Source organism: Arachis hypogaea, chromosome 18 (assembly GCF_003086295.3).
Source record: "Arachis hypogaea cultivar Tifrunner chromosome 18, arahy.Tifrunner.gnm2.J5K5, whole genome shotgun sequence".
Taxonomy (NCBI): Eukaryota; Viridiplantae; Streptophyta; class Magnoliopsida; order Fabales; family Fabaceae; genus Arachis; species Arachis hypogaea.
In genome coordinates this window covers 5,454,940-5,479,326 of record NC_092053.1, presented here as the reverse complement: position 1 = coordinate 5,479,326, position 24,387 = coordinate 5,454,940, and the positions used below count along the sequence as shown (strand labels likewise).

The 24,387-nt window shown below is 33.8% G+C and overlaps 3 protein-coding genes across 8 annotated transcripts; 2 read left to right on the top strand and 1 right to left on the bottom strand.

The window, feature by feature from the left end:
• Positions 1 to 11,292: 11,292 nt before the first annotated feature.
• LOC112771268 (GDSL esterase/lipase At5g22810) lies at positions 11,293 to 13,441 on the top strand. The gene is made up of 5 exons (XM_025815958.3): positions 11,293 to 11,692; positions 11,785 to 11,915; positions 12,389 to 12,622; positions 12,719 to 12,974; positions 13,054 to 13,441. The coding sequence occupies exons 1-5, from the start codon at positions 11,434 to 11,436 to the stop codon at positions 13,245 to 13,247; spliced, it is 1,074 nt and encodes a 357-aa protein (XP_025671743.1). The 5' UTR covers positions 11,293 to 11,433; the 3' UTR covers positions 13,248 to 13,441.
• A 203-nt stretch (positions 13,442 to 13,644) lies between these two features.
• On the bottom strand, positions 13,645 to 18,849 carry LOC112771266 (uncharacterized). 4 transcript variants are annotated; one of them, XM_072225992.1, is made up of 11 exons: positions 18,473 to 18,737; positions 17,842 to 18,183; positions 17,642 to 17,707; positions 17,380 to 17,519; positions 17,063 to 17,083; positions 16,789 to 16,915; positions 16,423 to 16,574; positions 16,087 to 16,222; positions 15,228 to 15,312; positions 14,853 to 15,124; positions 13,645 to 13,916 (listed from the first exon to the last, which is right to left on the bottom strand). In XM_072225992.1, exons 1-11 carry the CDS (start codon positions 18,554 to 18,556, stop codon positions 13,779 to 13,781), a joined length of 1,563 nt encoding a protein of 520 aa, XP_072082093.1. In that variant the 5' UTR covers positions 18,557 to 18,737; the 3' UTR covers positions 13,645 to 13,778. The 4 variants fall into 4 exon arrangements, with proteins under 4 accessions (XP_072082093.1, XP_072082094.1, XP_029150963.1 ...); XM_072225993.1 differs by having other exon boundaries at positions 14,853 to 15,067; XM_029295130.2 differs by lacking the exon at positions 17,063 to 17,083 and having other exon boundaries at positions 14,853 to 15,067; positions 18,473 to 18,849.
• LOC112771267 (magnesium transporter MRS2-11, chloroplastic) lies at positions 18,836 to 24,067 on the top strand. Of its 3 annotated transcripts, none has more exons than XR_011876782.1 (14): positions 18,836 to 19,487; positions 19,663 to 19,735; positions 19,937 to 20,007; positions 20,241 to 20,326; positions 20,441 to 20,531; positions 21,082 to 21,150; positions 21,733 to 21,813; positions 21,901 to 22,066; positions 22,191 to 22,236; positions 22,499 to 22,579; positions 22,681 to 22,801; positions 23,250 to 23,293; positions 23,422 to 23,540; positions 23,724 to 24,067. XR_011876782.1 is itself a non-coding variant. In XM_025815956.3 (14 exons), exons 1-13 carry the CDS (start codon positions 19,077 to 19,079, stop codon positions 23,515 to 23,517), a joined length of 1,398 nt encoding a protein of 465 aa, XP_025671741.1. In that variant the 5' UTR covers positions 18,836 to 19,076; the 3' UTR covers positions 23,518 to 23,540; positions 23,724 to 24,067. The 3 variants fall into 3 exon arrangements, 2 of the variants coding, with proteins under 2 accessions (XP_025671741.1, XP_025671742.1); XM_025815956.3 differs by having other exon boundaries at positions 22,681 to 22,763; XM_025815957.3 differs by lacking the exon at positions 21,082 to 21,150 and having other exon boundaries at positions 22,681 to 22,763.
• The last annotated feature ends 320 nt before the right edge of the window (positions 24,068 to 24,387 follow it).

Sequence of the window (24,387 nt, the reverse complement as noted above, 5' to 3'; positions counted from 1 at the left end):
AGTTTGGCAAAATTAGACTGGAATTAGGTATGGAATTTGGGACGATGCAGCAGTTTAAGGATGCAGTCTGGAAGTACAGTATTCAAATGGGTAGAGAGGCATTTTTTCTGAAGGTTGAACCACATAGGTGTAGGGTCATCTGTTATAATGAAACGTGTCCATGGGAGGTTTACTGTGCAAGGAGAAACCAGCCACCTAGTTACCAAATAAAAACACTGGTTGATGAGCATACATGCCCTAGGAGTAATAGAAGTAGGTCAGTCACTTGTAAATGGGTTTCGGAGGAGTTGATAGGCAAGATTAGGATCTGTCCCAATTTGTCCCAGAAAGAGGCTAGAGATATGTTCAAGGTGGAGTTCGATATATGTGTTGGAGAGAGGATGATGTTTAGGGTAATGAAAAAGGCTAAGGATGTCATTGAGGGCATAGAAAGGGAACAGTATTTGTTGTTGAGGACTTATTTGAATGAGCTTTGTAAGGCCAACCCAGGTTCCATTTGCCATATGGGTACAACCCCACAACCGGAAGGGTTGCCTAAGTTTAGAAGTCTTTACATCTGTCTAGATGCCTGCAAAAGGAGATTCAAGCAAGGATGTAGGCCTTTCATATGTCTTGATGGAGCATTTTTGAAAGGTTATTTTGGAGGGCAGCTGCTGACTGCCATTGCTCAAGATGCCAACAATCATCTATTCCCAGTTGCATATGGAGTAGTTGATGCAGAAACAAAAAAAAACTGGAAAGAATTCCTTGAATATTTGTTGGCAGATATAGGGGACCATCAGCAATTTGATTGGCACTTCATGTCAGATAAGCAGAAGGTTAGTTTTCAATCTGTATATTCAATTACTTTATTCAACTAATTACTCAAGCTATGGTATATAATGTCTAACTTACTTAATGACAGGGCCTAATTCCTGCTCTTCAAGAAGTTATGCCAGGGGTTAATCACAGGTTTTGTACTATGCATATGTGGAGGAATTTTCAGAAGCGTTGGAAAGATCTGGAACTTAAACAATTGTTGTTTCAATGTGCAAGGGCGTTGATTGATCAGGAATTTGCTGAAGGTATGGCTGCAATCAAGAGGATTAATACAGCTGCCTGGGAATACTTGTCTGCATATGAGCAAGGAACATGGTCAAGGTCTAGATTCTCTACCTGGCCAAAAGTAGATAACATAACAAATAATAATGCGGAATCACTTAATGCAATAATGGTGGGATTAAGAGGCAAGAGCATAATTACCATGCTGGAAGATATTAGATATTACTTGATGAAAACTATGGCATTTCACAAAGATGCACTAATGGCCTACATGGGCAAGCTGGCTCCTATCCAGACGAGCAGGTTGGAGAAAGAAAAGAAGAAAGGAAATTACTAGGAAGCTCAGTGGGTGGGAGATGATGATCACAATGTGTTTAAAGTAAGAAGGCATGGTCGCACACTTCGGGTCAACACTCAAGAGAAGACTTGCACCTGTAGAAAGTGGCAACTGATAGCAAATGCACAGCAAGCACCTCAAGCACCTGAGCAAGATGCAAACGCACAGCAAGCACCTCAAGCAGGTCAGCCAGATGGAGGACATGTTCAGCCAGCAACTCAACAAAATTTGCCACATATGGATTTAGAGGACATGTCAGACTCCGAGCAAGAGAGGTTTTGGGAGGAGACCATGGATGCAGTTAAACAAGAGCTCACACAAGGCCATCCACATTCTAAAGCTGATGAAGATGTAGTACATATATCAATCAATACTGAGGCAGTAACTTGACAAGTGGAACTTAGAGTTATTTTTTTTGTAGGCCAATCTCAACATATCCGGTTCAACAAGTCAGTCTGCTGGAAGGAGAGCTCATAGGACCAACCTTGGGAGAAGAGCAACCAAATCTAGCAAAGGTCCTACATCAATTCCTAAAACTCCCTCCAATACTGCTGCTGCCGCTGCTGCTTCTTCTAGCAGGGAAGGAATCAGGGTAAAGATGCCTATTATGAGGCCCCCATCAGCTCCAAGTCCAGCAGCTACTCCAAGACCCACAGCTCCAAGTCCAGCAGCCACTACAAAGCCCACAGCTCCAAGTCCAACAGCCACTCCAAAGCCCAACCCACCATTTAGGCCCCCACAAATATGGCCCGTTGGACCTACTTCAACTGCTGTCCTTGGTTTAGGAGTTGCAAACACCACAAGGACTCCCGTGGTGTCAAATGAAACCATGAATGGAGCTAGTAAAGCAACAATTTCTAGGTTCTCTAAGTTCATGCCAAATCAGTCTGGTTGAAGGAGACTTGGATTTGTGATTAGTTCTTCTTTTGGGTTATAAGTTGAAGTTTAGTTGTAATACTGTTTCTACTTTTTGAGTTATATGTTGATATTAGCATTCATGGTTATTGGCCTTTGCTGCACAATTTAAGTCTTTTGGTGTCTGATATTAAGACTAATTAGGGAGTATTCAGTATTTTGGTTAGAACAATATGTGTTAAGGCTAAATGTTATGCAGATCAAATATTTTGGTTGGACCAATATGTGTTAATACTAAATGTTATGCAGATCAAATATTTTGGTATTATTCGTGTTCCTTTGGCAGTGTTTCATTTCTTAAACCCATCTCAAATTAGTTAGCATATCTGAGTTGCCCTTTTTTACTTATTTGTATTCACTCCATTCATGTTATTGTCAGTATTCAATTGAGTGTAACACACAGATCTAATTCATTAACAAGCAACAAAAATAGCTTCAACAATGTCAACATAAATTCCACAAAACAATAACACATAACATCCATTGTTTGTCCTGCATGCATCCCTTCTCCTATCTAACCAAACAAATCACACTCAAAATCAAACTCAGTACAATTCCACACAGAATGATGCATAGAAATAATTCAACTCTCTTCATGTGCTCCCTCATCATCTTTCCATCTCTGTGTATGGTCTCTGTCTCAAGACTGGTAAATCTCCCTTTCAAGACTCCACATTCATTGCATACTAGTGTTCCATTCTTCGAGATTTCCTCCAGCCCAACAGATTCCTCATTGGTTTCGTCCATCCACTAAAAATAATGACACCCAGTGTTCTTCGTCTGCCCAGCACAAAAGCCATTCATCAAGCTCAACTCTCAATAGGGAATGGGGACAGATTCACCAGAAAATTCATACATACCTTCCATAGAGGACACCTGAAAAACCATCTCCCTGGGTTTCTCCTCGTCTTCGACTTCAACGCCATCACCTGAAGACGGCAGAAGCATGTCCCGTCATATGGCTTGCTCCCGTGTTCGTCGAGTCCTTCAGAGTTACTATTTTCCACTGACTGTGTCCTTCGATTGTTATTGGACATGCCTCTGCTTCCACCATGCATGATAGTAATTAGGGTTTATGTTTGTGATGAATTGGGAAAAACATTCTCTCACATTCCATATAAAGGAGAAACGGGACAGAACACCTTATGAGGATGCCACGTTGGAATCCCGTCTGCCACATCACCAAACTCCGTTTAACGGAGAAGGGCTCATTTCACGGTTGGGCATATTTGTTGCGTTTTTAAAATTTTCAAGGGTATAATTGTCTTTAACAAATATTAGGGTTATTATTGTCAGCGTCTTACAATTTCGGGGGCATAATTGGTAATTAACTCAAAATTTTAAGTTGTAGTGGGGGCACTTGCCCCACTACAATGTATATAGATCCGTCCCTGGCCGCATGCCGCGTCGCCATTTCTGCTCCTGCTCCTCACTCACTCGCCGCTTGCTGCTTCTCCTCGCGTGCTCGCTGTTTTTCCGTAGAGTTCTAATTCTTTTTTTTTTGTTGATTCTTTAATATTTGAGATGCAAATTTGTTGATTCTTTGGTACTGATTTTTGTTCTTTTTTTTTTGTTTATTACGTTGTTAATTTTTCTGTTTCTGATTCTTTAATATTTGTTGATTCTTTGGCTTTTTTTTTTTTTTGCTTATTATATTGTTTCTGCTTCTGATTTCATTGTTGTTGTTGCTGATGTTATGATGAAGAAGAAAAAAAGAAGTGCAACTGAGGTTTGTTGGATAATGGTTGTTGGAGAAGAGTATTTTGATTCGAAGGACGATTTTAAAATTAAGTTGAATTTTAGGAATAATTTTGTATGGAAAAAAATTGAGGATAAAAAAAATTTTTGACCTATATTTTAGAGACCAAAATCATACCTAACTCTTTTTTTAATTAAATAATCCGTTATTAAAATAATTAAATTTATTCTAATAAAAAAATAAAATGTTGAATAAATTAATATTTGAATTTGTTTATAATAATAAAATAAATAAATTTTATGAAATATAAAAATATATATTTCTGTGCACAGTAATTAATTAGTAACTATAGTAGCATAATTGAAAAAAAAATATAAACAATGTAACTTTACTTCAGTTATCACTCATCGCACATCATTGGTATTCATTCAGTCTCGTCTATTAACTTCATTTGTATCTATTCACATCCTTTCTGTTTTATCTTTTTTTAAGGGGTGAGCATGGGTAGCGGTATCCGATTATCCGTCTGAACCCGAACTAAACCAATTAAATTGGTTTAAAAACCAATGGATAATCGAGTTCAATCCGAACCAAACCGATGACTTTTGTTAGTGATTAGGTCGGGTATCGATTTTGGAGGTGCGGAACCCGAACCAACCCGCGAACCCGATCATATATTAATTAAATAAAAAAAATAAAAAAATATATATGGCCTTTCCATTAGACAATGATTATTCATTATTAATATGTTTGGATTTTAATAAGTTTAGTTTTTAATGTATTTGGTGTTTAACATGTTTGGATTATTTCTATTGATGTTACATGTTTATTGTATTTGTTGAATTTTTAAGATAAAAATTTGGTTTTTTTTTATAAATTTCAAAGTCATTGGGTACCCAATTATTTAAACCGAACCAATTCGTTCTTAATCAGTTTGGTTTGATTTGGGTACATGTACAAAAAAATACAAATCCGAACCAAACCAAACCAATTACATTTTGAACGGTTCGATTCTAATTTTACCATAAATCCGAACCAAACTGACCGTGCTCACCCCTACGTTTTTTTTTTTTTGTGTCTATCCATTACATTTTTTCAGTCTCATCCATTAGTTAATAATTTGAATATATTTATTATACTTTTTCAATCTCATCCATTAATTAATAATTACCTAAATTTATTAACCAATTAATTTTAATTTGATTTCATCCATCATGACATTCTTTAATTTGTATGCCATCAATTAATCAAAATTAAAGTCAACTAAAAATATTGGGCCAGCAAGAGAATGGGATATTTTTTCTGTTATGTATTCTAGTGGTGCCCGGTTTCCTTGGGGCCACACCAGTATTGGTTCATACTTCATTTTGAAGGGCCTGTACGCACTGTTGGAAATGCTAACGGGCTTGATGAAAGTAATTCTAGCTCATTTAATTACAATCAAGTTCTGACCCAAAAAACAAAAACGAAAAATACAATGAAGTCTCCATGAACAAATCCAATTGGGTAAAAGTATAGAAAATATCCAAAAAGAAAATAAAAAACCTATTCCCATTTCTTTGTGCCGTTTTGTGTTTGGGCTAGGCTCTACTTGGCCCAAACCCCGACAAAATAAGTAGAAACAAGATAAGACTAGTGAGGTACAAGCCCAAAATAAATAAATAAATGAATTAGCTTTGTTTTTGTTCAGAATCCAGGCCAACATAATGGCATAGACCACAGAAAACCCAGAGCCCTAACCATATGACCCGACCCGGCAATATATATATATATATGCATGTTATGTGCATATAAAAAAATTAACCATTAAGTGAATTATTTGTATATAAATATAAATATTTTGTAATTTATTTTTAATATATATTTTATACTGTAATTGATTTGATAACTAATTTTTTAATATATACGTAGTATTCATATTAAAGCAAAAATAATTAAGACCATGATTAAAAATGGCTAATTCTTTCTATAGGCTTAATGAGACCAGCCCATATAAAAAAAGATCAACTCAAAAATGATACGAAAATTGTGAATAAAATAACTAAAAGTCAAATATAATTAATTTGTAATTTTTGAATAATCAATTTGATTGAAAAAAATTTTCAAGACGAATTTAAAGAATATATTATCTTTTCGAAACTAATTTGACTATTAACCCTACATAACCTACTTGGAACATGGATACCACCACCGTACTCGATTTGTGCGACAAGTAATGGTTTGTTATTCCACTATTTTAGATAGTTTTCTCACATTAGTAACTATCTCATTGTGAAATAACTATGCAATAAAAAAAAATTACTCATTCACTTCAAATATGATCTATAAAAATGATGACCAAATTATCATTATCTCCTATAAATACCCAATTTAATTCAGATATTTCTTAATTCATTCTACATATAAACTGCTTAAATTTTTACTGACTTTGATATTAAAATTCTTTATAGATATCTCTTACCTGTTTTTTTTAGAGTTGACATAAAACTATCTAAGCTCAATTACTTACAAATCGTTCCAGGTATGTCTGGAAACGATTAATATATATTTATATCAGGAAAGTCAGAAGGTGAAGGACAAGAGGCATAACAAGCGAGGGACTCTTGACAACTACTTTTCTCGGGCTTCTCTGCTCGTAGTGCTTTCAAGGTCGGGCATTCATTACTACAATTACCAGCATCTCTTCTTTCCCTGCTCCAATATGGGTTGGTCGATTCCAAGAATTTCCACAAGAACATAAAGTCCCAGCAAATATCCGTGCTTCTTTTGGACTTATGCCTTGCCTGTGGTGGAACCTGGGATTCAACCTCCCAGAAGTGCCGTATGATGCGGAAGTCTCACGTACGGTTCCCTGAGAAGGGAGTGGCTACCTAATGAAGCTTTATATATATACATATATATAATGTAAAATAGTTACTTTATTCTTCTTTATATAATGATAAATTAATGTAAGTAAATACAAATATTAATTTATGAATTAAAAAAAATATAACTATAATCCCGTCAAGTAATTAATAAGAATTTAACTAATAATAAACATAATAAATATTTTTAAATTATAATTTATACTAATTATTTGTCATTAACTAATAATTATTTAAATTTTATTATTCAAAAAATATAAAATTAATAATTATTTAAAGTTGACATTAGAAGTTATTTACCTATACTTTTTATATGCCTCTCGTTAATTCGTTATCAATAAGAAAAGGGAAGTAATAAATAGAAAGCATGTACATAATAATTAATGGAAATGTTTTTTTTAACTAAAGAAAATCAGCCAAAAACAGCTATAACTTATCTTATTTAACATTTATTAATTGTTGTGACAATTAATTAATGCTAAATAAGATAAATTTTAGCTTTTTTTTTTTTTGTCTACTTAACATTACTCATAATTAAATGGTGTAGGTGGCTGCCCAAAATTGAGGACCGCATCCGCATTGGCAAGTAACAGCTCTAATGTTCTAAAAATTTGAGGGCTACTGTGTAGAGTGGCTAACGACACATTTAGACTTTAGAGTGGTGCTTAAAGATTTGGAAAAGAAATTAAACCACAAATTAAAATTAACTTATCCACCAAATATTGGATGTGCTTATATTACCTTCTGTCACAAGAAACAATAACCTGTTGCCCATAAGCAAACGAAGCAATTAGGAGAGTTTAATTGCTGAACCTAGCTATATATGAAAACAACTCTATACAACCAGACAACTAACTATACTAAATAACTTCACATATAAAATGCTGATGTTGAAATTATTGTTGATTATAAAATAGGAGTTGGTTTAGCCATGGTGGAATTATTGTTGTTTTTTCAAAACACCACACATATTATACTTTCTAAAGCACCAAATAGATGCGTTAATTGTTTGTACGGAATAGATAATAAAGTTAAGACATATAGGCAGTGGCGGAACTTAGTTCAGACAAAGGGGGGCCATGACCCCCCCAAAATTTTTTATAAAAAACTTAGTAATACCTTTTTAAAAGATAAAAAATAGTTCAATTGACTTAAATACTTTACTATGACTTAAAGTATCTAATAAGTTCAATAAACAACACTCTCTCTATCTTTAAGTTCAAATATAAAAAATTAGATATTTTTTATTTATTTAATTTAATATTATTTTATATTTTACTATTTATTTAATTTAATTTTTATATAATAAAAAATAATAGAATATTCAATAAGTATTAATATTATTGTATTTGTATAAATTGATAAAAAAATTCAATAAATATTATAAATTTTAATATTTGTCCTTCTAACTTCTTCCTTTACATATTTTACAGGATATATATTCAAATTTTTATATAAAATAATAATGAAAAGTCAAAGAATTGATACATTTTTTAAGAGGAAGGCTAATATTTAAGAAGGAGAATATATAACTTTTACAATATTAATTAACACCTGTAGATAGTTCTTCTACTTTAATGAATCACAAAGAAAGTGAGATATAACCTTCAAAAGTTCAAAAAGATACATCTGATGACTTTAACCTTAACTTTTTGGAACGAGATCTTAAAAAACAGCTTTAAATTTGGCAATATCACCCAAACCAGAGAGATGAGATTAGACGAACTTATCTTAAATGGGTCCATATCAAAAATATTTTGACAATTATTTTCTATCTGATCCCCCCCAAAATTTTGTTTCAAGTTCCGCCACTGCATATAGGCGCAACAAAATTGCTATATATTCACTAAAAATCAGCCATTAAAATCAAATTTTATGTATTTATATACATAATTCACTTTTAATGTGTATTTTATATGACACATATATTTTATATTAATAGCTAATTTTGCTATATACCTAGTGTTTCGGAATTTATTTAGAATCGAATGATTGGGCTTGAATGGAAGGCCCAAGCGTTAGAGGAAGGAGGTCTTTGACTTATTTTAGGTGTGGGAGCCGCCGTTCGAATTACGTATTTGAAAGAATGGGGTGGTACCTGCAAAAAGACACTCTGATGCCTAAGTCAGCAGGGAGTTAAGCAGACACTCTAAGCAGGTTTAGAATATTGGATGAGCTAATAACTACCATTGGAGTAGTTCCATTATTAATGGTGGATAACCGTCTCTTTATCTTAAGGTTGTTGAGATCTCTCTTCTAGAAGTTGGAGAGAGATTTACGGAGACAATTATTCACTTAGATAAGTGTTAAGTGCCTGCTTATGTCATCTCCGACTTCTTTAATAAAGTCAGATAAACGGTGAAGGCCAATCTTTTAGATTGGATCTTTTAGCTTGATTTGGGCCTGACTTATTATTTAGACTAGGATATGAACACCTAATATTGCTGATAGAGCAAATATAGAACAAATACTCTGTGAATACACAAAAAATTAGTCATTATATATTTATGTATAAAATATATGTATTTCATATTTTAACATATATTTTATATCAATAACAAATTTGATATATTTAGAGACTTGTACATTTGGTATGGTAGACAAAAGTGGACCTTGTATAAGAAGCTGGGACAGCTCATGACATCAATGGACTTAGAATTTACTATAGTTATTAGTTAGTAACCAACGTCTTTTGATACTACTATATAATTCTTGCTCAATATTTTGGTTTTGGAAAATATAGAAAACAGAACAAAAAGTATGCTGATGAAAAATTGAAAATTACTTTCAGCCATACTAAATATGTTGCTACTTTTTAGTTTTTATTGCTCTATTTGATCATATTATTATGGGTATACCTTGTAGTTCAAGACATGCTTATTATGTGCTTTCGTTTGAGAATGAATTTTCAAATAAACTAAGGTGACATCATAATGGCTACAGCTCATGGTTAATGCATTTTTTTTCATCACCTCAACTTGTAAACTTTAGTTTCGTGTTAACAAATTACAAGCACGCATGTTGTAATGAGACTATAACAGAATTTAAAAGTAATAAGTTAAGTGTTAAATACAAAATACCGTAGATGTTCAATAAACACATTTTCTTTCAATTTGAAAAAATCATTGTAAGTTCCTTAAATGCATATTGCATATTTTAAAAGTATTTATAACCATTCATTTTAATTTATCTTAATACAAAAAGTAATTAATAAAGGTATAATACGAAGATATAGACAATGACAATTAAGAATGGAAAAAGATTAGGTGGCCTGTTAAAAATTTGTGAATTGATCTATGTTTGACTTAACTTATTCTGATCTAACAAAAAATAAGTTCAAACTTCAAATTTAAACTATTTTAAAAACTTAAATTTTTAATACGTCAAACATAAGCTTTTGACCTGTCAGATAAGTTTGAACATGTTAAGATATATAAATACATAATTTTATTAAATTAAAAAATATAATGATAAGAGCTTAAACTTATATAATTTATTTTATTTAAAGACTTTTATCTACTAGCCTATTTATTTCTTTAATTACATATATACATTTTTTAAATATACTTAATATCTTTGATTTTATTTAATTATTTATTTATTTTAGTATTTTTTAACTTATATAAATTATTTAATCTACAACAAACTCAAACCAATAAATTTTATTGCAGGTCTAGCCTGTTGAAAATGAAGTTTGGTCTGGATCTGTTTCAATCCCTAGTGACAATTCAAACAACATAACGATGTGTTATCATATTCTTGTAGTTCACATATCATGACTATTTTTTTTAACAAATACACGGTTAAACTGTGATATTTTAAGTTTCCAGCTTGATTATAAATCCTTCAAAAATAATGTATTTTAAGTGTATATAGAATCTAACAATGTAGAAATAAAGGCTAATTTTTTTTATATTGATTAAATATATGTGTAATACATTGTTATTGAAAAATTAGGTGTTTTTTTTATATGGTGTTTTATTCAAATCGGACGGTCCGATTTGTTTGATGAAAAAAATAAATTACAAATCAAAAGGTCCGATTTGCTTACAGAAAAAAGTAAACTCCAAATCGGAGGATCCGATTTGTATTTTTTATTTTTTTTTATTTGTTAAAATAAAAATCGGACGGTTCGATTTTAACATTAAAAATTTTTTATTTTCGAAATCACAAATCGGTGCTTCCGATTTGTGTCATCACATAGCCAAATAAAACACCTCTCTCCTCACACCATATTGTCATACACGTTCTCTCTCCCACACGAAAAATCAAAAGCATAGAAATAAATCCACACCACAATATAAAAATAATAAAATGAAATAGTTGGTATCTCCACAAAATTAAGATAATATAAATGTTTAACAAACATTTTTACCTTTTTATTTTATTTTTTTATTTTTTAACTAATGTAACTCTCAAAATTTCAGTAAGTTGAAGCATTTATAAAGACTCTTGGAACTGCAGCCTATAGCTTCAAAGCACAACAGAACATCAGTTCCCAACAACACTGCAATCCCTCTCTCTCACGCTCTCAAAAGAAGAAGAAAAAGCTCATTGCTGAAGAGAAAATTGATTGCATGGAGAATCATCATTCAAGATATTACTTGACTTTCTTATTGCCTGTTCTAGCACTAGTAGTAGTAGTGCTGAATGTCTCTAATGCACAGCCTCTAGTTCCAGCATTGTTCATATTTGGTGACTCAGTGGTTGATGTTGGAAACAACAACCAACTACACACCATTGTCAAAGCAAACTTCCCACCTTATGGAAGAGACTTCAAGAATCACAGGTCAACTGGCAGGTTTTGCAATGGAAAACTTGCCTCAGATTTCACTGGTATATATTTATATCTAACACATCAAAATATATAGTATTACCTTGTTTTTCAACATGGAATTTGATCTTTGTGTTCCATTTCATTATTGCAGCTGAAAACCTTGGATTTACATCTTATCCACCACCTTACCTCAACTTAAGGGTCAAAGGAAATAACCTCTTGAATGGTGCTAACTTTGCCTCAGCTGCTTCTGGTTACTATGACTTCACAGCCAAATTATGGGTATCTTTAAATACTTTGACACAAGATAAAGGGCCTCTTTTTTTTTTTTTTTTTTTTTTCCAATTTTTCTTTAAAAACACTTATAAAGTTCATGATGCTTATTGATGTTTTTAAAAGATAAAACATGCAAAAAGAATAGTAGTTTCAAGTTTGCTTGTTTTTAAGAATAAGTAATTCTATAATTATGTTGTATAACTATAGTTTTCTACTTTTACTTCTACTTATCATTTTCAACTTTATCTAGAAGAAGTTCTATCATTCTCTACAGAACAAGAATTTCTTACTTCATTAAGGTTTCTTTAACTACAAACTCAACTTTTTATTATTGTGCTGTTAATATTAATGTGAAGCATGAAAAAAAAAAAACATTTACTTGAGAAAGCAAATAGGCTCCTATAAACTCCATATAAGTCTCCTATTATGTTTGTGTGTGTGTTTTCAAATTTAGTCTTTTTTTTCCCCTTTGGATGCAGGATGCAATTCCATTGAGCCAGCAATTGGAACACTACAAAGAATGTCAGAATATATTGGTGGAAGTAGCAGGACAGTCAAATGCTTCATCAATCATATCTGGTGCTATACATCTTGTTAGTGCTGGCAACAGTGACTTCATTCAGAATTATTACATAAACCCTCTGCTTAACAAGGTTTACACTGCTGATCAGTTCTCTGACATTCTCATCCAACACTATGCCAATTTCATTCAGGCATGTTTTCCTCATATCTCAACCTTGCAACATGTTAAACAAGTTTACTTAATTGGTTCTTATTTATGAATTTCAAAACATGCTTACTTGTGGCAGAATTTATATGCACTTGGAGCAAGGAGGATAGGTGTGACAACACTGCCTCCAATGGGTTGCGTGCCGGCCGCCATCACTCTATTTGGCTCCGATAGCAATGTATGTGTGGCGAGGCTAAACACCGATGCTCTTAACTTCAACATGAAGCTAAATTCCACATCCGAGAGCTTGCTGAGAAACCTTCCTGGCCTCAAATTGGTCATCCTTGATATCTACCAACCTCTCTATGAACTTGTCACTAAACCTTCCGAAAATGGTACTTACACATAATCAAATAATGTGAACTTTTCATACAATTGAATGCATTCTCAGAATATCTTGCGTACATTTGACAGGTTTTTTTGAAGCAAGGAAGGCTTGTTGTGGAACAGGGTTGGTAGAGACAGCTATATTGTGCAACAAGGACTCCATAGGAACATGTGCCAATGCATCCGAGTATGTATTCTGGGATGGTTTTCATCCATCGGAGTCTGCAAACAAGGTTTTAGCTGATGATTTGATTGCTGCTGGGATCTCTCTCATATCCTAAAAGAGAACTTTTGGCTTTCGTTTAAAACTCCAGTTAAGAGTGGTTGCTTTGTTGAACGTATTCGGCTCATGTAAAACGTGGTTTAATATGTTCAAGGTTAGTTGAACTTACGTTTTCATGTAATAAGACCAATCGAGTATTATATTCGTTTAAGCTTCAAGTTTCTATATTGGTGGGGCTTAATTTGCCAGGTATCATTCAAGTAATTATTTAATTAACGGGTTCCAGAATAGAACTTATAAAAGCTTTTGGAAACTACAAACATTTTTGTTGTCAATAAAACTTTTATATTAAACACCTTCACGTTAGCATAACTCTTGTTTTATTCAAAGGATTTAGATACGGTGATCATGCTACTGGGCAACAAACAACATTATGAGAAGATAAGAATGTAAGATGACGACAATGTCAAGATTGCTCACGTAGTCATGTATAATAGCACAGATAAATGTATATTCTTCAAAAACTATCTGGGTTCTGGACAACAGTAATTTACAAGAGTAAAATGAAAAATAAATAAACAAAAATGTTCTACTTGTAGAATTTATGACAACAATCCAACAATCTCTTCACATCTTTTTCATCGACAATATCATCGGCATCCAACTTATTCTCAGTAGTCTCCTTAGCATCAGTCCATTGATTCAAAATGTTGATCATCTTCTTGAGCTATAGCAAAGGTTAAAGAGAAACAACTTAATGAAGGCAAAACATGCATGCACAAAAAAGGGGCACTGGTTGCAAATTAAATGATCAGAGTATTCGTTCAACCTATGATGTATAGACACACAAGACACGAAGACATACGAATTTTAAATTTTTATAAGACATGGAAACATGATATATATATATATATATAATATAAAATATTTTTTAGATAAATTGTAATAATATTTTAATATTTTATTAATATTAAAATATAAATTAATTTTTTAACTTTTTTAATGTCTCTTTTAATTATATAAAATATTTTAAAAAAAATTATTTTAATAAATAATGATATATCCTATTTCTAAACTCATTTCAAGAATACATATTAAAAACAAGGCTGAACACACATGGTGGTATTTAAGTGTGTCTAAATGTGTTCGAAAAAGAATTTTTTATTTTCTATTAAGACACGGTTGGACACCGAAGACACGCGTGTCAGATGAGTGCTGATGAGTATCATATTCGAAATGTATCCGACACGCGAACACAGTAACTGAGCGAAGTGTCCATGCTTCATAGGGTTCAACCCAGAGACTTTTTGGTTAGAGAACAAGGAGTAGAAAAGTTGGTAAATTTCAAGTATCAACTCTTTAAAATTATACACGAAATTCATCTATGAAATTTTACCCCTCACTAGTTTTACCCTTCACTTTTACCTTCCAACCGAACATTTAAACTGCATAAGTCATCACTTAATATAAACCATTACTAGCTTATACTAACCAGTTAGTGCAGGAGGAACAGTATGGATTCCAAGTTATATAATCATGATCACATACAATGGAATTAAATGGAACATGCTAGAGTTGTGATACTTCCTACATACCGATTCTTTCATCCAAATGGAGCATTAATCAAAGATAATAAATTCAACAAGCTAAAAGAGAAGGATACCGATGTGTTTCTAGCATCCACGGTTGAGCCAGGAGACAAGCCTTCCTGTTCATGACTAGAGTTGACCAATTGTTGGTTAAGAAGCTCGTCTTCAATCATATCAGTTTTGTTCACAAGAACTGAAACGTAATGATATAAACTTGACGGACTAATCTCAGTTTCCTGAATTCTAACCATTATTCTAGCAATTACATTCCATAGTGCATTTCTTGCTTCTAAATCATCCGAAGCAAAAGGAAATATGTCAAGCAGACCAGCCAATAGGCCAAAATCTGGAAAGTAAAATGCCATTAATAATTAACACTGAGAATCATGAAAGAAAAAAAAAATGGTTGAAGTTCATGTATGAGTATGAGACAGGGAAACATGTTTTACCCTGTGATATCTCAGAAGCATGATCAGCAACTTCAGACAAAATATTTGCAATAAGAATTGCAGCAGTAACGCAGCAGTTCCCAACCTACAAAAGATATAAACAATTCACCATATATTTTAAGTTAGCCAAATCATTTCCATTTCTTGGCAATCTATAGATTGCATATATTAAAGCAGCAGGAGCCATAACTGACAAGAGTACATTGGCTTCTGCTTTCATCAGCTACAGCCAATTTAGATGATATTCTATGTTAACTTAAAAAATCAGGTGTTACCACTTTAGAGGAAATTTGATTTCCACGACACTTTATCTCAAAGTTCATTGACGTGAATTTGGTACATTGATGTTTGTTTAAAAAAGTAGGTTGCATTATTGAGTCCTCTGCTCAACTGATCTAGACTGACATATATGAACAAAATTGTTAATTTATCATCAATACCACTATTAAATCCTTTCATATGCTTGTATTTGTAACATGGATTGTGTTATTTAATTATTTTAAGCATGCTAATATTTGAAAGCCCATGAACTGATGTAATCAAGGAAACAAGGAACAGAAACAAGAAAAGAATTCTGAACTTTAAAAATGAAAAACTTTGTGATGTATTGGAAAATTTAAAAAAAAAAAAATCTTGGTATTTACATGAGTTCTGTGGACAAAAGATTATTCCTGACCAACATACTCCTCCAACAATATCTCACACCCTAGCATGGATCACCTACAAATTCATATTCTGACCATTAAAAATGCATACATATATAGGCTACCAAATACCAGGTTATAGACATCAATAGTTATAAAGTATGTTGAGCAAAATGCAATGTTCTGAAAGTTTTAATCGAGTCAAAAAACTATACCTCCACTTTATCTGGGAACTTAATCAGATCACAAATTAACTGGAAAAGCTCTTTACTTGAACATATTTCCTGAGAATGATCATCTATAACAGAAAGTGCTTCGAGTGCACGAAGAATTAAATCAAGAATCGTGTACCTGAAACATAAGATAATAAAATGTTCTATCACTTCCAGTAGATAGCTGGATGGATAATGTTGAAATAATATGTAAGAGAGAAGAATAAAAGTGAAAGTACTTTAAGCACCTATCACAGCTATTTTTATAGTTAGTATCAGAAGATAATAGGAACCATATGGCTTTGTCATTGCAGAATGAAAGGCTATGGATAGATGTACCTTTCAGGTATTCTTTCATTCATTAGTTTGCTCATCTCAAAGGCCAAGAGATTGATCAATATACTTGTCAAACCAAGCTTCATAATAGGGGGAACAAGAGCATCCACAACTTTCTGCTGACTTTCTAATATTGCTAATATAAGTCCAATGCTCTGTCAAACGGTAGAACAGTTTTAGCTATTGATTAGATGAACTTACATTCTGACTCGGAAAGAGTGCTAAAAAAAGCAATGGAATAAAACAAATAGTTTCCTCTCAAAATGTTTTAAGTTTCTTGTGCAGGTACTCAATAACATGCTCTCAAAAATCATAAACAACATGAAAATCAGTCAAAATTACCATGGATTAATACAGAGTGCTTATTACCTTTTCTGTAAGCTGAAGGTTCAGCGTATTTTCTGCAATCCATAATATTTGGCACAGTGTATATTCAGATTGCAATGCCTCAGCCCATGCAACAGATTCACCACTTTGAAGACTCACAGCCAACAACCTGAGTGTTTGGAAAATCAAGAATTAAAATTCACTGAAAAATTGAATTCTTTTTCATGCTTTGGAACAAATAAAAGTTATAGTATGATACCTAATTTAAAGTATGCAACAAATCACGAGAAAAATAAATTAAAGTGTAATTTCCCACCTAATCACATGGTTGTTGTGCCTGAGTTTATCTTAAAAATAACAAGGAAAAATTAGTTCAGCCGGAACAAACATATGTATTTTTATCAAAAAAGAATAGGAAAGAAACATTTGATATACTTGGAGCATGTTTCTTTCACACACAAGTTATACACTGTAAAAGCATAGAGTGAAAATAACATGAAAACCACGAAACTTAGGCAATAAGGAAATAGAAAGAAATAATGCAAATTTAATTAGCAAAAAGAAAATAAAACTATAAAGTGGTTGGACAACCAAAGCTAAAGTCAAACCAAATTGTGTAAAACTGCAACATACCGGCATATTTCACAAAGGCATTGAGGATCATCCATAAACAATTTGTCCACAATGATCTCAATCAATCCATTTGTGGAAACTATGTGCTTCATTGGAATTTCATGACAGGCCAGGTTTCCGATAATTCCTATGCTAATTTCCTGTGACATGAAATTAACCATTGATAGATGTATTAGATAATTCTTTCTTACCTGATAATTTTACTTTTCACAAACCATGTAAAAAAATGCATTAATTATGTCATATATTAACAGTGACTTACAGTAACACGTGGGGACTTGCAAACAAGGAGATTTGCTAAAAGCACATCGAGTATGAGATTCTCCACCTATAAGATTATAAAAGAAACTGCTTCATCTCAATTCATACAACATAAAAAATGTTGAAATGCACAAAGTATTATAAACATAATCCAGACTTGGGCATGTCATTAATTAAACCAATAGATGACAGCATACATACCATGAGTTCTGCATGTGTTGTGTTGGCAGCTAGATCCCACAAAATGCAACCATATTCCTCCCAGTCCTGCTCTTTACCTGCATTACTGGTACCATCACATTCTCCTTGCTGACAAAACACTTCACCAGAATCATCAACATCCATGTTCTCATATTTATAACTGGATGAATTGAGGTGCTCATGATCATTATCATTAGCAGCAGACACTGGAGCCCCTTCTTCTTCATTACTAATACTCAAAGTTCGTTTAGGTGCAGTCTGAGAAGCAGAACCCGACGGCAGCAGTTTCCTTATCAAGGAGATTATATAACTCGGATCAACTGTTGTTGATATGTCAAAAGACTGCATCAAAAGTAATTTAAAGCAATCGCCGTGTAAGAAATGAAGAACCCTAACCAGCTATTGCAACAATCCTAGTTTCATTTCCAGTATTACTACTCCTCCTCCTCCTCCTTTTTTTTGTATTTTCATTTCAAACTAAAGCAAGAACACAGTATACTAGTGCAAGACAGTTGAAGAAATAAAATTAATTTCATCGAATGGATTCAAACATAACTGGAATGATATTTTGTAATATTGAGGAATAAAAGAGAAGAAAAATAAAAACTCAATCAGAGGCGTTGATGATAACCTCATCCAGCGGAGCAGAAGGATGGTGCGTCGGACCACCGTGCTCCTCCTCTTCTTCGATGGCAGGATCTGTTGGAACCGCCATCAGCTTCGCCCTTGCTCGCAGTTCCCTCCAATTTCAAATATTTACCGGCAAATCGAATCAGAAATTCAGTAGCATCGTCAACACCACCATCCAAACCAGCTTGTATCTTCTTCATTGATTCTTCTAAAGTTCATTGTTGGGCCGGCCTCTGGCCCAAAAGGCCCAGCTATTTTCTTTTTCCAGAAAAAAAAATAAAAATGATAACTCGAGAAGGACCTTGCACCTGAATCCAACGGCAAATACCAGCCACAAATAAATTATGTCCTTTTTCAGTTTTTCCCCTTATTTTTCCTGGCTATCTTTGCATTGGAAATTTGGAATATGAATAAAATATAATTCGAAATATATTAAAATAATAAAAAGAAAATAACTGACTGGATAATTTATTACATCGTTTCGTTTTGATCGTTACAGACACCGATTGAAGTGCAGAACCTCCAACTACTCCGTTCCTGCACGGCATGAACGACTACCATAACTATAACCATAGCCATAACCATAACCGCACTTAAACTAAACCATGGCTTTGAGATGGCCGCTCCTACTGCGGTTCCGTTCTCAACAACCTCTGCTCGCTCCAACTAACTTTGCCGCCTTCTCCGATCTCGCCGAACCGCGTGCTTTTGACGTGCCGTGTCTTCCTTCCGTGAATCTACTCCACCGGAGCAATGTTTTGGCTCCGGCACTGAAGCTGAAGGTTCTGGCGCCGTACGTCGTCAAATGCCTCGCCAGATCCACAGAGGAGAAGCAATGGAGCGACGCCGAAACAGTCGTCTCTGATTCCGACGAAGCTGCTTCTGAGGATGACGGAAACGGTCAGCTTCGGAGCCGAACCTCTGCTTCGGAAACTGACCGTCTTGAGTCTCCGAGAGTTGCGACTCCCTCCTCCGGCGACTCTCTTTCGCTTGGAATTCGAGAACCGGTTTACGAAGTTCGTTCTTATCATTAGCTCCCTTTTAACTTCTGAAACTATGTTAAGCGTTATTGGAAGCTTCTAGAATTTTGTTGAAGCTTCTATGCAGTTTTTTGCTTTTTTTTTTTTTTTCATTTTTTCTTGGTTTCATTTTGCTCATGTGATTCTTCTGCTGTTTTGTTGCTTTGTGAAGGTTGTGGAAGTGAGATCAGATGGAACAGTATCGACAAGAAAAATCAATAGGAGACAATTGTTGAAGTCAAGTGGTGAGTTAAATGGATAAATTTACGCCTAAGGCTGCAATTAGCGGAAAATAAATATCAGTTCATTTACTCATGTTAAGCTTGTTTATGTAACGTAGTTATAGTTTGCATAACAGTTGTTTCTGAATGAACCATTGCTATTTTGCAAAGATGTATTTGCACGCTGATGCTGTGATCACTTTGTTCTGTTTGATGATGGTTCAGGTCTTCGTCCTCGGGACATTCGAAGTGTGGATCCGTCTTTGTTTTTGACGAATTCGGTACCCTCTTTGCTGGTACAGTTTCTTTTGTTTACATCCTCGCTATTTAGTAATACTTCGTGGTGTGTGTTTATGCAGTCATTCAAGTTTCATGAAGATGTCATGGAGTGCTCTGTCCTCCATGATATAATTTGTAAAGTTTATATGGCTTTGCCGCGTTGTCTGCTTCTATCAAATAATCCAGGATGGTAGCCTTATTGAAGTTGCCTTTTATATCAATTAATTTTCAGTTCTTTGTCTTGTGTTAGGTTCGTGAGTATGCGATACTTCTAAATCTGGGCTCCCTTCGAGCAATAGCAATGAAAGATTGTGTACTTATATTTGACTATAATCGGTAATGTCTTAATTCCAAATTAATATATTATGGTTGCATCATTGTCATCATTTCATGGATAAAGTTATTTGAGTGCACTAAACCCAAACTTCTGCCTCTGCTGATATTTATCAGTAAAGGAGGGCAAGCTTTTCTGGAGTCATTGTTGCCCAGGTTGAACCCCAAGAACAGTAATGGAGGGCCATCAATGCCATTTGAACTCGAGGTTTGTCTGAAATTTGCTACTTTCATTTAACATACTTACATACATAGTACTGAAAAGGATAAGGAGAAAAACCAAAACTGAACGGTTGGAGAAATTTCAGAATTATAGCTCAGTAGATCTTTATGGCCATAGTTTTTGGAAAGGTAAAAGTAAGTTTCGTACTGTAGTGGATGTTTGTAAACACAAAGTATACAGATAGGAGAACCTAACCATTTCTTGGCTCTTCAGCAGTGACTGTGTCTCCTAAGAGTTTTCTTTTGATTTCTTTTATGTTACTGAGGCATCCATTTGTGGTGGCACTGTAATCAAGCGGCTGTGAACTGCCATCCACTAAACTGTTAGACAAATCACATACATGGAGCCTTCCCACTAAACTCTAAACAATTTACACCCACTACAAAATAGATGGAAATCCTCTATTTCATATCCTATAATCTTAGAAGATTTCTTAGTTTCCTTTTCAGAGGGATATTTAATAAATGTATTCATATTTTTCTCAAACATGTTAATTTTAAGAATCTGGACCTATCCCAACCCGGGGAACTTTCAGGCTGTTGAAGCAGCATTGCTTTCAAGAATACAGCGTTTAGAGCGCAGACTGATGGACTTAGAACCTCGAGTGAGTATGGGAACACAGTGAGTAACTGAGTTTTCATGTTGGAGTTGTGTATGTGTTCTTGCATTTATGTGTTTCTTTGTTGTTCCTTGTCTTCTTATTATCATAAGTTGGTATTTCTAAACTTAAATGTTCGAGTATATTTTGTAATTTTTGTCTGTTAGCTTACAGCTTTTATTATTATCATATTTCTTATCTTTTGCCTCCTGTTTTATTATCATAGGTTGTTTTTATAAAATACATTAACGGGAGTTATTTCAAAACCTACTTCCGAACCAGAACTGGCATAAATTCCTTGCATTATCTATTACTTCTTGTGTGATCTATTCCAACGACTTCATGCATGCATTCCACTACATCTGAAAAGTGATATAAAGCTCATTTTGTGGTGCTTTATATGATATGTTTAGCATTGCATACTTCAAGCTAGAAAGTCTTGCTGAAATACTTTTCCGATTATATTGGTTTTCTGTAGTAGGGATTAATAGCAGACCCATAAGTTTCCACCATTTTAAGTCTCGGGATTCCCTCCTTGATTGGAAATATAATATTTTTTCAACTTTCTTTCTCTCCCTCTTGTTCCAGGTGCAGGCTCTTCTTGAAGCCTTGCCAAATCGATTAACGGGTGACATATTGGAGCAACTTCGTATTAGCAAACAAACTTTGGTAAAATTTAATCTGTAGTTTTTCTCCCCAATAAGCCATCATTTTTCATCTCTATAGTTGCTTATTTCCTTCATGCATATTTGCTAGGTTGAGTTAGGTTCTAGGGCTGGCGCTCTTAGGCAGATGCTGCTCGACCTTTTGGAAGATCCCCATGAAATACGCCGTATATGTATTATGGGAAGAAACTGCACGGTTACAAAAGGAGACAATTTGGTCGAATGCTCTGTACCCTTAGAGAAGCAGATTGCCGAAGGTAAGCTATTTGATGCAGTTTTGTTATTGCTGACTTCAAATAGGTCTTACATTCTATTGTTGACCTATAACATAACTTCTCGTTTGCCTTTCTTCTTATTTACTTGTTTTTTTGTGATATGTAGAGGAGGAGGAGGAAATTGAGATGCTTCTTGAAAATTATCTTCAAAGGTTATTCTCAATCCTAATTGGTGCATTACATGTAAACAATTTGAAACCAATATCTTAAGCTGTTGGTTACCATTGCATGTTACAACCTCATGGATATTCATAAAGCTATGTAATCTAGTTACAAATATTTTAAAGGAATCTACATTAGGAAACAAGTTTCATGAAGCTTTCAAACTCCCTAAAAGTTGATGATTTCAACAAATTACTTTATAACTATTGATTTCATTGAAAAATTGATTTCTATTTCTAACCGTACTTTCAGATGTGAATCTTGTCATGGTCAAGCTGAAAGGCTTCTTGATTCTGCAAGGGAAATGGAAGATTCTATAGCAGTCAGTTTGAGGTTTGGCCCTCAATTCACTCTTGTCACAGGGGATTAGGCAGTTTGCAATCATTGCTTTTACTGACACTATTTGTTCCAACAAATTTGATTGCATTTGACAGCTCACGAAGGCTTGAGGTTAGCCGAGTGGAACTGCTTCTCCAAGTAGGAACATTCTGTGTGGCAGTTGGTGCACTTGTAGCAGGTACAGATTTTTGGCAATGGTTTGATATAGTTTGTACAGTGAGTTCTACCAAAACCGTCCATGTGCTAACCAGCATTTATTTTAGCTAATCACACCCAAGACCACATAAACCAGTTAATTGAAATGATTTCACATTAAGCATTAAAATTAACCAAGAGTTCCAGCAAACTTCAGTTTGATTAAAGCTTGACATCCAGTTGCAGACTGTTCATAAAATCGTTTAACAATTTTGTTATGTTAAAATTCTGAAGTTAGTCTAAAACATATGAGCATGCATTTGGCCTTCATAAATTACTACCATGATAACAGCAAAATTCTTTTGTTTTAATGTTCTACCCTATCAAGGACAAGGGCTGTTAATATTTAGGATCTTCAGCTGCTCAATTTTGAGGTTGAATGAAATATCACAAATAAACATGCAAGCTTACATATCAAATGCTACATGAATATCAAATGCATCAGACTGATTATTTTTCATGATTTCAGGTATATTTGGCATGAACCTGAAGTCATATCTTGAAGAGCATGTGGTATGTTGTTTTCCGAAATCATATTTCATGCATGTCTTTCTTGATTCTTCTTGCAAATGGTTGTCACTTGGTCTCAAAGAAACAAAAAAGTCCTACAAACATAGCTAAATTTTTGAATTTGTATGCAGTTTGCATTTTGGCTGACGACAGCTGGAATAATTGTCGGTGCTGTTGTTGCTTTTTTCCTTATGTATTTCTACCTCAAGGCAAGGAAAATATTTTGATTGGAAGAAACTTCAAAAATTAGGTAATAATATCTACTACCTTTTAACTTATTAGCCCCTGTAGTAATACTCTAAAATAAAAACAACGTATATCTATATGGACCAAAAGTTACATTTAAGCCATTTGTCTATATAACATCCTTAACCCAAATATATTGCATATATATGAAGCTTCTAATGACTTCCCAATGCAATTATTTTTTCAGGTGATATCAGATCATGAAGAAAACTAAGCACTCAATGAATGCAGTGATTGTGCATGAGGACCATCCAGAATGAATTGGAAAGTGTGTGCAATATTACCGGCATTAGTCAATTACCAATCAATCGGCAAGAATTGGTTTCCATTCTTATTTAGGAAGGGAGTAGAGCATTGTTTTGTTGTTTAATGATTTCAGAGTGGTTATAATAGTCATAATCGACGATCAGCCATCGAGATCCTACATCTGGTTGTTGCTCGTGCCCGTACGTGCTAAAACAATACACATTCACGCTATATGCATCAAGACAGGAAGTTGAACACTCCCCCAGCAAGAAGCATTTTAGTTGGGAATTTTTTAGGGTGCTGGTGTGTGTGGAATATTGGAATGGGCAAGATTAGAAAAATGACATCCAAACACGGTACAGGATCGATCCAATCTTTTTTTTTTATGTGGAAATTAAGTACGACTAATATTCCCAATGAATGCTGTGTATTATCATGATCATTTACTAACCAAATCTGGGGAAAATAGAATAATTATGTTGTTAGTACACAAAAAAAAGAGTAATATTATACATCTAAATCTTTTTATGAACCAAGTCTAACTAAGTTAAACAATAAAATTTAAAATAATACTAGTCATAATTGATTTTTGTTACATTACACTA